General features: G+C 46.5%; 1 protein-coding gene across 2 annotated transcripts in view; it reads left to right on the forward strand.

The window, feature by feature from the left end:
- psmd1 (proteasome 26S subunit, non-ATPase 1) overlaps nt 1–13,056 on the forward strand; it is a 65,350-nt gene that overhangs the window by 31,536 nt on the left and 20,758 nt on the right. Inside the window, exons 17-19 of one of the 2 annotated variants that reach the window (XM_063201856.1) lie at nt 2,567–2,681; nt 10,054–10,155; nt 10,265–10,279. In XM_063201856.1, the coding sequence (XP_063057926.1) occupies nt 2,567–2,681; nt 10,054–10,155; nt 10,265–10,279 (232 nt within the window). Of the gene's footprint in view, nt 1–2,566; nt 2,682–10,053; nt 10,171–10,264; nt 10,280–13,056 lie in introns of both variants that reach the window. The other variant, XM_063201855.1, reaches the window with a different exon arrangement.

The raw sequence follows: 13,056 nt of genomic DNA on the forward strand, positions 1-13,056 counted from the left end.
AAGCCACTTCCGCATTGGTAACAGACCAGCTCCAATCTGCCTTCCAGATTCTTCAGGTTCAGGTTTAGCCCACCAGGACCTCTCTGTAGTTCATGGGGAAGAGAAAGGGGGAGCAGCTGAAAGAGAGAGGTAGGGAAAGATGGAAGGAGTGGAGAGAAGAGCAGAACAGCGGAGGAGTGAAGGAGGAGGATGATTGTTGAAGAGGAGAGGAGTGTAGAAGAGTGGCAATGAAGGCACCGTCGTCCCAGATTGCCTGCCCTCGTCTGCTGCTAATGTAGCCATGATCCCCCACCACCCTACCTCAAGTCCTGCTCCCAAGTGCCTGATTCTCAAGTGCTCTTATCCTCCTGAAGCGGGCGATTATACATCTCCGGTTGTATGGCTGGGAGAGAGCCCAACATGACCTTTTTCTCAGAATCCATACACACCCGTACGCCCACACAATCCCTCACTCGTGCCTAAACCACACGCATGTTACAGAGACATTCTTCTCTTTTCCATCATGAGAATCCATATGACCACATACTTAAGGGTTGTGTAGGCTGTGTGCTTACTCTGCTCAACTACTGACATCCATACTCCTTCGTTCCACCACCTCTCTCTCTCTCTCTCGCTCTTTCTCGCTCTTTCTCTCTCGCTCTCGCTCGTGCTCTCTCTCCTTCTCAAGCTCACTGTATACTTTTTGTTGCTCTGTGTCTTTCATACATATTTGCACACTTTCACTCTCTGACATCCACACTTGCTCCACTACACCTAATCCCCACCACACCCAATCAGCCTCCAGTCCTAGCCCCTGACCAGAGAGCCCTGCCGGGGGCCGGCTGAGCTGTAATCACCTTGTGTAAATTGTTTAAAGAAAACCTTCCTGACACAGCTGCTGCCTTGACTGGTGAGGGTCTGTTCGACTGGCTGAGCTGAGCTAGAGAGGGCAGAGAGAGAGTAGAGGAAGGTTTTGGAGTGGGAGTTCAAAAGACTGTTGTGAAGAGGGCTCTCTTTTGGTACTTGTGCTAGAAGCTGTACTGTACCTACAGCGTGGTAGAGCCAGGGGGGAGAAGTGTGCACCTCACTGGCACCAGCACGTGTGGGCTCTCTCTCTAAATATGAGCTCTGCACCTTGAACAGCAAAGAGTTGGGGAGATCGAATTTGAGAACCGACCAGACATGGAAAGGTTGGAGGAGGGGATGACTGAGGGGGTGGTGAGGCAGGTTTGCCAGCAGGTCTCTTTCTCTGCAATAGGGTTCCAATATTCATAGAGCCTTCGCCTGTGTTCCTGCTCCCTTTAATCCCCAAGTGTCAGAAGGCCTCCTCAGCCATATAACAATGTGTAATGTTCTGCTCGGGGGTGCCAGCCGATGATGAATTGCATGTTTCCAGTCGTTGGTTGTTGAGGTCTGGTTTGCCAGGTTTCAGGCAAGATGGCCTCATCCCATCTGCTCACCTCTCTCCTCCCTCCCTCCCTCATTCCCTACCTCCCTCCATGCCACGAGAGCAGGAAGATCAGGCTTCAGTCCGGCCCCTTCTGTGTGCGGGAAAATAGAAGGGAGCACACACGTTAATTTCTCTGGCACAAGCTCTCATTTAGTCTGCGGGAGAAATGACAATTCCGTTTCGACACAGGCTTCCATTCAGCCGCGGCCAGACCCCAGTGCAATTACGCTGGCAGCTAACACGGCGCACCTCGCTAACTAGCAGGGCACTGGAAGTCATGCTCATGGACACACACACACACACACACACACACACACACACACACACACACACACACACACACACACACACACACACACACACACACACACACACACACACACACACACACACACACACACACACACACAATCACTTTTTAGCCCACCTTAGTATAAGTGTATGATGTCCTGGAGAGGTCTCAGGGCAATTCATCACTGCACTGCACTACATTTTTTATTTTAAATATGCGCCAGTGGTCTGCTCACTTCTACCAAACACAATTTAACAAACCCACCGAAGAAAAGGTGCATAGTCTCAGAACCTCAAGTGTATTGGCAGCGTTTGTGGTTGGAGGTGCTACAGCTCAGCTGGGTGGAACATTGCATATACTATTCATTTGTCCCAACATTTCAGTGAATCAAGACACAGCACTTTCACTATTTAGAATGCACTCTCAGCAATATGCCATTGTTTAGCTGTAACTTGATGGTGTACCATGCAGACAAGGCCACAATGGAGGCTTTACAAAAATGTGTTATATAATATATGCAATGTAATGCAATGACTGTATTGGAAGGTGGATATTAAACGCATCTTTTTAACATATGGGTGCATGCAAAACACTGATGGTTCTGGAGGAGACTTTTCCCTGGTTGTGAAATTTTTATGTGTTAATTTTCTACAAAAGATACTTGAAGAGTTGAACTTCTGGGGGCCAGCACTTTGAAGCTGGCTGGCTGTCTTTGCAGTTCTTAATTCTTAATACACAAAATTCTTAGTCTAATAAACAAAATGGAATTCCGTATAAACTGTTGGTTTCCCAAATATCTATCCACTCTTTACTAAAGGCACTTCTCTTGTGTTCTTTTTTTACAGGACTCCAGAGCAGTGTCCCAGTGTGGTGTCCTTGTTGTCAGAGAGCTACAACCCTCATGTGCGCTACGGTGCGGCCCTGGCTCTGGGAATCTGCTGTGCAGGCACAGGACTCAAGGTGAGGAGCGGCTCGCCCCCCCACCGTCCACACCTCACTCACTCATCCTCCTCTCACACCCACCCCCTTTCACTCACCTCTCACCTCCCACCCTCCTCTCACCATGAGGTGAGGAGCGGCTCGCCCCCCTCTGTCCACACCTCACTCACTCACCCTCCTCTCACCACCCACCACCCACCCCCTCTCACCCTCTTCTCGACCCCCTTCCAACTTCCTGCTGACCGCCCTTCACTTTTCATCCACATCCTGTCTTCATGTGTCCACCTCGACCCCTCTTCCTACACGATGACACTTCACCCTCCCGTTTCCCCTCCCCTTATCTCTTCCTGGTCACCTTCTCCCAATCCTCCCTTTCCCTACTCCCTAGCCCAACGCACATGACACACACACACACACACACACACACACACACACACACACACACACACACACACACACACACACACACACACACACACACACACACACACACACACACACACACACACACACACACACACACACACCACTTTCTATGATCAGTTGTCATCTCTTTTGAGTTTTTTTGATTCATTGCGGTCTCCTGTGGCAGTTCCCTCTCAGTAGAGTGGCAGGCAGAAACCAAACAGGAAGTTGGAAATGGAGAACAAAGGAGAACGTGCTCCACCGCACTTTTTATTTCTTTACAGGTGCATTATAGACATTTTGAACATTTTGGAACGTTGGTCTATATAGCACCTGTAGTAAAAGTGGAAAGGAAGTTGGAAGTTTTGTGTGTGTGTGTGTGTCTGTGTGTCCACACTTATCTCAACCTATTTGGGTGTGGGCTGTTGCATGCCTTGTTTAGCAGGCCAGCGGTGGGTGGTAGGCTGGCTGAAAATACGATATGGGGGAGTACAACAAGGTAGTACGCTACGATAGATTAATCCAATTTCACGCCAGAATGTGAGGAATATGTGCAAGAAAGCCCTCTGAGAGAGCTCCGTCTGGCAGTTTTGCAGACAGTTCCTCTCCTTAATGGAGCATAAATTATCATGCACTTCCCTTGCGAACATGTGGAAAGACTTAAAAGGATCTGGACAGTGTATATGCTGATGTTAAGTGCTTTTTATGGACTAGATGTATCTCTCCGCACGCCAAAATAGATGGCTTCAGGGGAAAAAAGGTGTGCTGAATGCACACAACCTTCGTCTTTCAATCCGTGCGAGTTGTGACGTCCAGAGGTATGTAAGTAATCAAGGGACTGCTTACGTGTCTGACAGTCTGTCTTTTTGGGAAAGAAATCTTGACTTAGTGACGTGTCTGAGTCTGGGGCTCTATTTGTGAAGTGGCTACGTTGTTCCATGTCCTCATGAGACACTATATACTTGAAGGGGATTCACACAAGGACACAGACACACACCTGCACACACAGATTGATAGAGAGCGAGAGAGAGGATGTGTGAATGTGTGTGTGCACTGCACGCACGCACACGCACACAGAGGAAGTGTTTGTCTCCTGGGCTGGATGGCATAATGAAGCGCTTAACTCATCCAGAGGGCTGTTGGGCAGTGCAGGTCCCAAGCTCGGACACGGCCCATTTAACCTGGAGTCAGCCCCAGCTGCCCTCTTCCAAGCCAGCCCTCGCCCTCGCCCTCACCCAGCCCAGCCCTGCCCAGCCCTTACCCTCGCTCAGCCATCTCCGCTCACTGGCCTGGCTCACCAGATTCTTTATGTGTTTGTTGGTGGGCATGGTACGGTTGGATAGATTGGAGGTGTGCGTGCGTGTCTGTGTGTGCCTTTGTGTTCTTGTGTGTGTGGGTCAGTGGGGAAGGCGGAGAGTGTTTCTCATGGAGGGAGACTAAAGCCAATTATACTTGAGGATCCCTATGTGGGTCATGTGCGAGTGCACTAATGTGCCAGGTCCGGTCATTTATCCACCTGGGGCTTTGGTTATTTTTATTGCAGACGTATTGCGTTTTTTGCCCATGCCGCGCTGAGAAAGAAAAAATGCAGTGCCGAGCTGTTTGGCCCATTTACCTCTTCTTTTTTACCTGCTCTTCAAGTCATTTTGCAAGTGTAAACACACTCTACCATTGGTTGTTTCTGGGTCTTGCTCTCACTCTCTCTCTTCCCCACAACAACTCCCCCACTGCCGTCGCCGCCGCCTCCACGATACTGTTTGCACATTTGTGAATGGCCGACCCATTTTACCTAACAAACAATGTAAATAACAAAGGGTAAATAACAAGTAGTCCAGGTCTCTCTCAAAATCTCTCCCCAGTCTTCGTTAAGTTAACCGCTGTGTTGAGCCCAATACTTGAGAGAAGAACATGTTCCACATGTAAAAAGTAGCATGGTATTTCTCAGGCAACTCCACAGATGATGTGGATTGTTCGTATGTGGAAATTTCCTAAAAGAGCAGCAATTATCTTTAAAATGTGGTTTATTTTACAGGGACAATGCACATCAATCAATGCTCAACACTTGAAATGTAAATGTGGCAGCGTTGGTGAAAGGCTTGTTGGCAGGTCGGCCGCCCCTGCCTTAATGGTGTAGGAGCATTCCATATGTCTGAGGGGCGCGTGGTATTCTTCAATCGGGCCAGTCCACAGATTAGTCCTGACGCTCCATCTCCTCAGTTTAGGCAGACTCCCCAATCAAGCAAGGGATGTGGTTAAGACTTCCTAGTATTCACACAGACACACAGACACACAGACACACCAGTCGTGAAAACATGTTAGCTTGCTGCTAGGGCTGGGCGGTTTTGGAAAAAATTAGCATCACGGTTTTCTTGATGAAAATTGATATCACGGTTTTCTGCACGTTTTTTTGATATGCAACGATTTCCCCCCAAATCTTAATCTTTCTGAGGAAAAGATCTCAAATTAAATGTTAAATCATGAATTTAAATTAATCTCCATTCATATTTTATCATTTTTTCATTTCAATAATATTTTCTATAATTTATAGTTTATATTTCCATATCCAACAAAGTCTCAAATTAGAGAAAATGCAGCATTTCATGAAATAACCCAAACTCTTGACCAGGGTGCCATGGATTTTTCAAGGAAGAAGGGTTAAATGATTATAAGCAGCTGTTTTGGGCTTTTTTCCAAGACAGCCCAAAACAGCTTATTTTGTTCTACACCTGGCAACACTAATTGCTTATTTGTCGTTCTACACCTGGCAACACATCCGGCGTGTTGCGCTGCCGCTGGACTAGTGAGTAAACAACAGTGGGACAGAAACGAAACAGACTGAAGACAGACACGGAAAACAAACGGATTTACTTGACATTGTGTGCATATTGTCTTTGAATTAAAGTCCAAATCCAACGTAGAAGGTATTTTGTCCGGTAGTTTGTGTCATATTGCAATGTGTTTCGCTCCTATTTTGCCCCCAAATCATTTCAAACAAATGTAGCAATGTATCTTGTCTGCCCATTGCATTTGAAAGCTAGGCTACTTTAGCTTATTCAGTCTTAACAGCAGTGCTGCGCACACAGTTGGGAGGATGGTAATTAAATACAGTTAAGAATCAGGTAACTGTTGTAGCCTGTTACAGGGTGTATGCAGAGTTTTAAAAAGTATTAAAAGGTGATAAATTAAAAAGTCAAAATTTAATGGCCTTAAAAGTAGTAAATTTGCTCAAAAGGTGTTATTTTTTGGAAAACGAGGTATTATTTTTTGTTGTTGTACCATTTTGACGGAAAAAATGATTGATTCTGTATCTGAGGGCAGTCACAGGTACGCAGTTAGGGCATCAGGTTGCCAACTTGCCAGGTTGGTGGGGGGAGTAATTAACTAGAGCTCTCCCCCATCCTCCTCCATGACTGAGGTACCCTGAGGATGGTACCGTCCCGCCGCACTGCTCCCTTTCGGGCGTCTTTTTTGCAAAAAACGAAAGTGTAATGTATTGTTAAGGCGGTAGAAATTACAAAAGATGTCTCGTGAATACTCGCATCGGAGTGTCGTGATGGTTGTAATTTTTTTTTAAAAGGTAATGAAGAAAGGTATTAAATGGTAGTGAATTTGACTTTAAGATTGGTGTATATACCCTGTGTTAACATAGCACCACATAGAATGGCCTTTTATTTAACTTTGTGGTAGGCCTAGGCTAAATGGATTGAAATGTTTGTCATGATTCATCCATGCCATGTGTGTTCATCATGTTTCACTCTCACTATCCTCTAGCGCGTAACCAATTATTTTATTAGTTCAATCAACATCTTACATTGTGGTGACATTCCCTAGTAGAACAGCAACAACAGTGGAGTTGAAATGAAGTGTCAGAGACTTATGAATAACAAGAATCTTTGGAGGTGTGACACGGAGTATGAAGCTCACGCACATAACATAGTAGGCTGTAAACAACAACAACAAAACCGTCTCATCAAAAAGAGAACCTTGTGTAGTGTAAACCGAGATCACGGTTTTTTAACCGTACACCGCCCAGCTCTACTTGCTGCCTGAACGAAATGTATTCTATACATTGTTTTGTCTCTTCATTTTCTTCTCCAAAAAGAAAAAAAAATAGTTTAGCTTGAGAAATTACCTAATGTATTAAGGCATGGGTCAAGCATGCTGTAAAATTCTTATTTCCTTTCTCAGTGAGTCTGTATGATGGTCGTATTTTTTCATGTCATGTCAAGGTGATTCATTAATGCGTTGGGCAGCTTGACCACAGGGGGAAAGGGGAAAGGAAGGTAAAGGAAAGGAAAGTCAGAGAGATGTGGTATTTTTCACACGGACACTTGCCCTGAGTGACAGGCTCTAGGACGACACCAAAGGGAGGGACTGGACTGTGCCCAGAAAGCCACTGAAGGGTAACAAATTAGCCCGGTAGTGAGGCGAGGCGAGCAGTGTAAATTATTGGGTGAGAAAGAGCTTTGGGGTTTGGGTTTTCCACAGTTTGTGTCTGGGTTGAGACTTAACGGCTTGGTATTTGGTGTGCATTCAGGCAGACGGCAGTCTTCTAGTGTGTGTGCGTGCGTTAGTGACGCCAACAATAATCGATTCAGCAAATTATCGATGCACTCATCACCATAATCGATGCACTCAAGTTTGAATTACTTCCGTGGGTATTTCCGAACTAAATGGGCTTTCAATTAAATTAAAGCACTTCAAAACATTGAGAACCACAACAGCCATTAGAAAAAGTCAGTATCTGACTGCTTGTATTGCCTCATGACTGATGAAAAATTTGCCTTGCTTTCAGTAGAAATGTAATGCATTGCAGTGCATCGTAGAATCGTACTGAATCAAATCATTACCTCCTGAATCGTAATCAAATCAAATCTTAAGGGCAGTGCCAATGCACTCCGCTATTGTACGTGATTTTGCTTTTGATAATTTGGTGTGAAAGTGTAAAAGCCTCCTCCTCTGGAATCGGTAGAGAGGACCAGAAGACACGATAGTGGGCAAGAGAAAGATGGTGAACAATTAGGCTACTTTCCAATATGCGACCTTGCGTCCTCCACTTGTGCTTGTGGCCTCGTACCAGGAAGTAATACGTCGTGATGACACCACTGATAACAGCATTGTATTTCAATATCTCGCAAAATCACAATTGTGAAGTCATTTTTTCATTTGCAAACTGGATGGTGAATGAAAAACAGTCCCCCAAAAGTTGTGGCTACGCTGAAAGCTGGGAAACTTTATTGTTTTCTCCACGGAGGCGGGACCAGGAGGCGGGGCAAGGCCACAAGCACAAGTGGAGGACAGTAGTCTGCATATTGGAATGTACCCTTAGACTGTCCAAGTAAGTGCGATGATGATGAATGGGCCTGGGGCGTGTGCCGTGTCTTAAGTGTGTGGTTTTCTCAGTCCAAACACAGAGGCAGAGGAATGAATGTCAGCTGACGAGCTTTTGCCCAACTCACCGTCACCCTAGACTGTTTTGCCAAAAGGTTTTCGATTCCCTCACTGTACACTGTTTTTTGCTGTAGTGTTACGTTGCACTTAGCGGAAACTTCTATTCAAAGCAGCTTACAGTTCTTTAGATAGAGGGTATAGATTACAGTTGATAAAGCAATGTGGGGTAAGTTGCCTTGCTTAAGGGCACCTCAGTCATAGATGGCATGGTATTCAAACCTGCAACCTTGGCCCAGCTGTGCCTCCTAACGGCTGGTCACTGGACTGCTACACCGGCGACACGGGTTCGATTCCGGCCCGAGTCATTTGCCAGTCCCTCCCAGTCTCTCTTTCTCCCAGCTCGCTTCCTGTCTCTCCTCCACTGTCCTATTGCGAGAAAAAAAAAAACCAAAAAACATTTTTTTTTTGAACCCAGACTGGAAAGCCCACCATGCGTCTACCCACTGTAGTCAACAGCAAGGAGGGCAGAGGGTTCAACAAGTAAATAAGATATGAGAAAAAAACAAGTGGAAATCTGAGCAAGCTGTCCTTTTGCTTCTTCAGTTGATCTATATTTTGTGGGATTCAGCATCCAGTGAAATAACTTGTGAGCTCGTCTTTTCCACTTTTCAAGAGATGTGGCCTTGGCTAGTTACTGGGGCAGTGCGCGCCTGCTGTGGTCTGAGACAGCTAATAGTATTGTTGCCTTCGCCCATTCAATGATTGCTCTTAAAATTGAATCCCAATTGGACTTGGTGTCTCTCCTGTGCAAGATGATTTGCCACTTTGGTTAGCGAAAGTTGCTCCACAGCAAGCAAAGGGTTTTTTTCATGTTCTTTGCCGTTTTGAAGAAGAGTTAGTAGCGTTTGATTCCCCTTTCCAAAGCCTTGGTTATTAGCAAAAAAGTTCGATCCACTACCCTTAAGATGAGCGATCGTAAAAGTGATTTAATATGTCATAAAATTTACTACGGGACATAATGCCCTGCCAACTTATATTGGAGGGGGAAAAATGAACATGTGTACACGAAAGACGACTCCTCCTGAACACTAAGCAGAAAACCAGCTCCAGTCTCATGCCCCTGCCTGCCCATAGATATGCCCATGAGCGCGCAGATGCACACGTACACACGCGCGCCCTATATTTCACTCACTAGCTGTGATTGTATACACTGATGACGCTGGCCATGATGTATGTTTAGTTAAGTTTAGTTTATTGGTTTATTTGACAGGGGCCATGTTCAGGACAGTTCCAGTACCATAGTTGGCTAAAAAGCTCATTTGCATCTGTGGTCCCTGGGTAGGAAGCCATCAAACACACATTAAAACATCTACAGTATATGCCCTATTATTACAAAAGTTACTAAAAGCAGTCACATTACCATGGGCTAAGACATTGTATGTTTTTGTCTGTCCTCCCACAGGAAGTCACTATATCTCTCTGACAAGATTGCTGTTAATGATCCTGACTCAGTGACGTTGATATATGAACTAAGACATTGTGTGTTAATGTTTATGTTTGTGTCTGTTTGTTTGTTTGTTTGTTTGCGGTCCCACAGGAAGCCATCAACCTGCTGGAGCCCATGACCAATGACCCAGTCAACTACGTCAGGCAGGGAGCCCTCATCGCCTCCTCCCTCATCATGATCCAACAGACAGAGGTCATCTGCCCAAAGGTGAGGCCAGTCAGACACACACACACACACACACACACACACACACACACACACACACACACACACACACACACACACACACAAGCAGACAGAGGTCACCTGCCCAAAGGTGAGGGGAGCCAGAGACACGTTCACAGACAGACAGACAGACAGACAGACAGACAGACAGACAGACAGACAGACAGACACACACACAGACAGACAGACACACACACAGACAGACAGACAGACAGGCAGAGACAGACACACAGACAGACACACAGACAGACAGACAGGCAGACAGACAGACAGACAGACAGACACACACACAGACAGACAGACAGACAGACACACACACAGACACACACACAGACAGACAGACAGACACACACAGACAGACACACACAGACAGACACACACACACACAGACACACAGACAGACAGACACACAGACAGACACACAGACAGACACACAGACAGACACACAGACAGACAGACACACAGACAGACAGACACACAGACAGACAGACACACAGACAGACAGACACACAGACAGACACACACACAGACAGACACGCACACAGACAGACACGCACACAGACAGACACGCACACAGACAGACACGCACACAGACACGCACACAGACAGACAACACAGACAGACAACACAGACAGACAACACAGACACGCACACAGACACGCACACAGACACGCACACAGACACGCACACAGACACGCACACAGACACACACACAGACACACACACAGACACACACACAGACACACACACAGACACGATCTTGCAGACAAAGGTCACCTGCCCAAAGGTGAGGGGAGTCATAGAGAGGGACATACACACAGCTCCTCCACAAGTGTTTAGCAGACTAATGCACAGGTTTTTCACATTATTTTCCACATGGTCACACCCACCCACACACAGGTATCTCGTTGACCTTTTTTCAGAGGTCAGTGGTACAAAGGTGAATCACAACCTGATACGCAAGCGTTTCCTCCTAGAGAGTAGGCTATTATACACACAGTTATGTATTTGACTTGTCTGAAAAGCTGGACTGCTTGAAAGTGTTGTAGACAGGTGGGACATAAAACATCTTGACAGGTGACTGTGTGGGGATTATAAAGGTAGTGTGACCGGAAGAAACCAGTCACCGGGGCTGCCGCTAGACATAGGCATAGTAGGCAGAGTGCTTAGGGCACCAACCAGTTTGCCCCAAAATCGGGGCCTCTGAAATTGACATTGACTGAAAGACGTCATGGAATTACACTACAAAACATGTATTTATTAGTTAGTACATTATTGTAGTTATGGAGTTTAATTATGAAGGGGGCCATCTGACCAGTTATGCTTAGGGCCTCCAAAACCTTAGCAGCGGCCCTGCCAGTCATCCACCGCAGACCTTCACTGCTCTGACAGGCTGACGGCACAGAGGAACTTGCAGAGCAGGGTGGCTTAATGTTGAATAGGGAAGCCAACGCAGGTAATCACTCAGGACCTTCCTGTCACCTCTGTTTGCACGTGGTCACTTTTTCCCCTCTTGTTCTGACAGTGCAAACAGGCTGTGTGTCAACTAAGCGATTGATTCCATGTCATTTAGCCATTTATTTGCCCCATCAGCACATGTAAATTTGTCATCCGTCGCTTCGGTCTCCTGCAGGTATACCAACTCACTCAAATAAGCTCTATTCACTCAAATAATCTCTCTTAAGCCCCTCTGTCTATTATCTGCACATATATCTCATCACACTCGTAAATCAGCCCAATAAATAGTTTTTCTTGGCAACAACGAGCACATATGCGTTGCCTTGTTTATGTTTCGATTGCTCATCTGTTCTTATCAGGTGAGGGAGAGGGATGTGGTGATGAAAGGAAAGGGGCAGTAGATGAACGTTCTTCCAAGCGGCACTCCTGCCCTCCTTCTCTCCTCTTCTCTCCTTCTCTCTTCCTGGTGCTGCCCTTGCTGCGCATTGCGTATGCGTCGGCATGTTGGCCCACTGATGAAAGCCATTAAGCCTCCCAGACAGGGAGGTCAGGAGCGATCAGCAGAACAATGAAATGCATTAGGCGGTCCTGATTGCTCGTTCACCGGCGTGGCAGCAGTGGCGATGTGTTTGCAGTGGGTATGGGTTGGTGGCGGAGGGTGGGGTGTTGGGAGACGGTGTGAGACCTGAGTCACCCCCAATTTAAAGTCCTCTGCAAATTTAGCTGTGAGAGAGGAAGAGGGGATAGGGAATGATGGATTGTGTGGGTGTGTGTGTGGATATTTGTGTGTGAGAGCCTGATAAGGGTGCGTGTGTGCGCGTGTGTGTGTGCGCGTATGTGTGTGCGCGTGTGCGCGTGTGTGTGTGTGTGTGTGTATTTAGGTGTGTATGAGGGCGAGAGAGAGCTTAAGATGGATGAAGAGGGAGTGAGTCAGTGAAAGGGTGTTGAATGCGAACGCCACAAAGAGACTGATGAAGTTGGAACCCCCCAAAGGAGCCCAGGGAAGAAGTCGTCAATAGAGAAAGTTGAGATTACAAAGCAGAGAGAATGATGTCTTCGGTAGAGGAGGCTTTGCAAACTTGTCATCCATTTCTCTCCGTGTGCTGCACTGCATTGCTGTCGTGGAACTTTTTCAAAACCCTGCAAAAATAAATAAACTAGTCTTCAAGAGGGTGATCCAATTTCTGAATGTTGTTCCTGAAATCATTCGGAAACTGGTGATGGTCTGCCTTTGGTGTGTGGAGAGTTCTTTCATCTCTGTGATACAAGGAGAGAAAGTGCAGACTAGTGCCTCCAAGCCGCTGCAACAAACTGCCTTCTCATGTTCCGCTACCAAGCACAACACGGCACCAGCAGCCATCTTGATCTTCTCTTCTTCAGTGATGTGGCGAGGAAGTCCAAAACACCTGT

Source organism: Engraulis encrasicolus, chromosome 6 (assembly GCF_034702125.1).
Source record: "Engraulis encrasicolus isolate BLACKSEA-1 chromosome 6, IST_EnEncr_1.0, whole genome shotgun sequence".
In the NCBI taxonomy this organism is placed as follows: domain Eukaryota; kingdom Metazoa; phylum Chordata; class Actinopteri; order Clupeiformes; family Engraulidae; genus Engraulis; species Engraulis encrasicolus.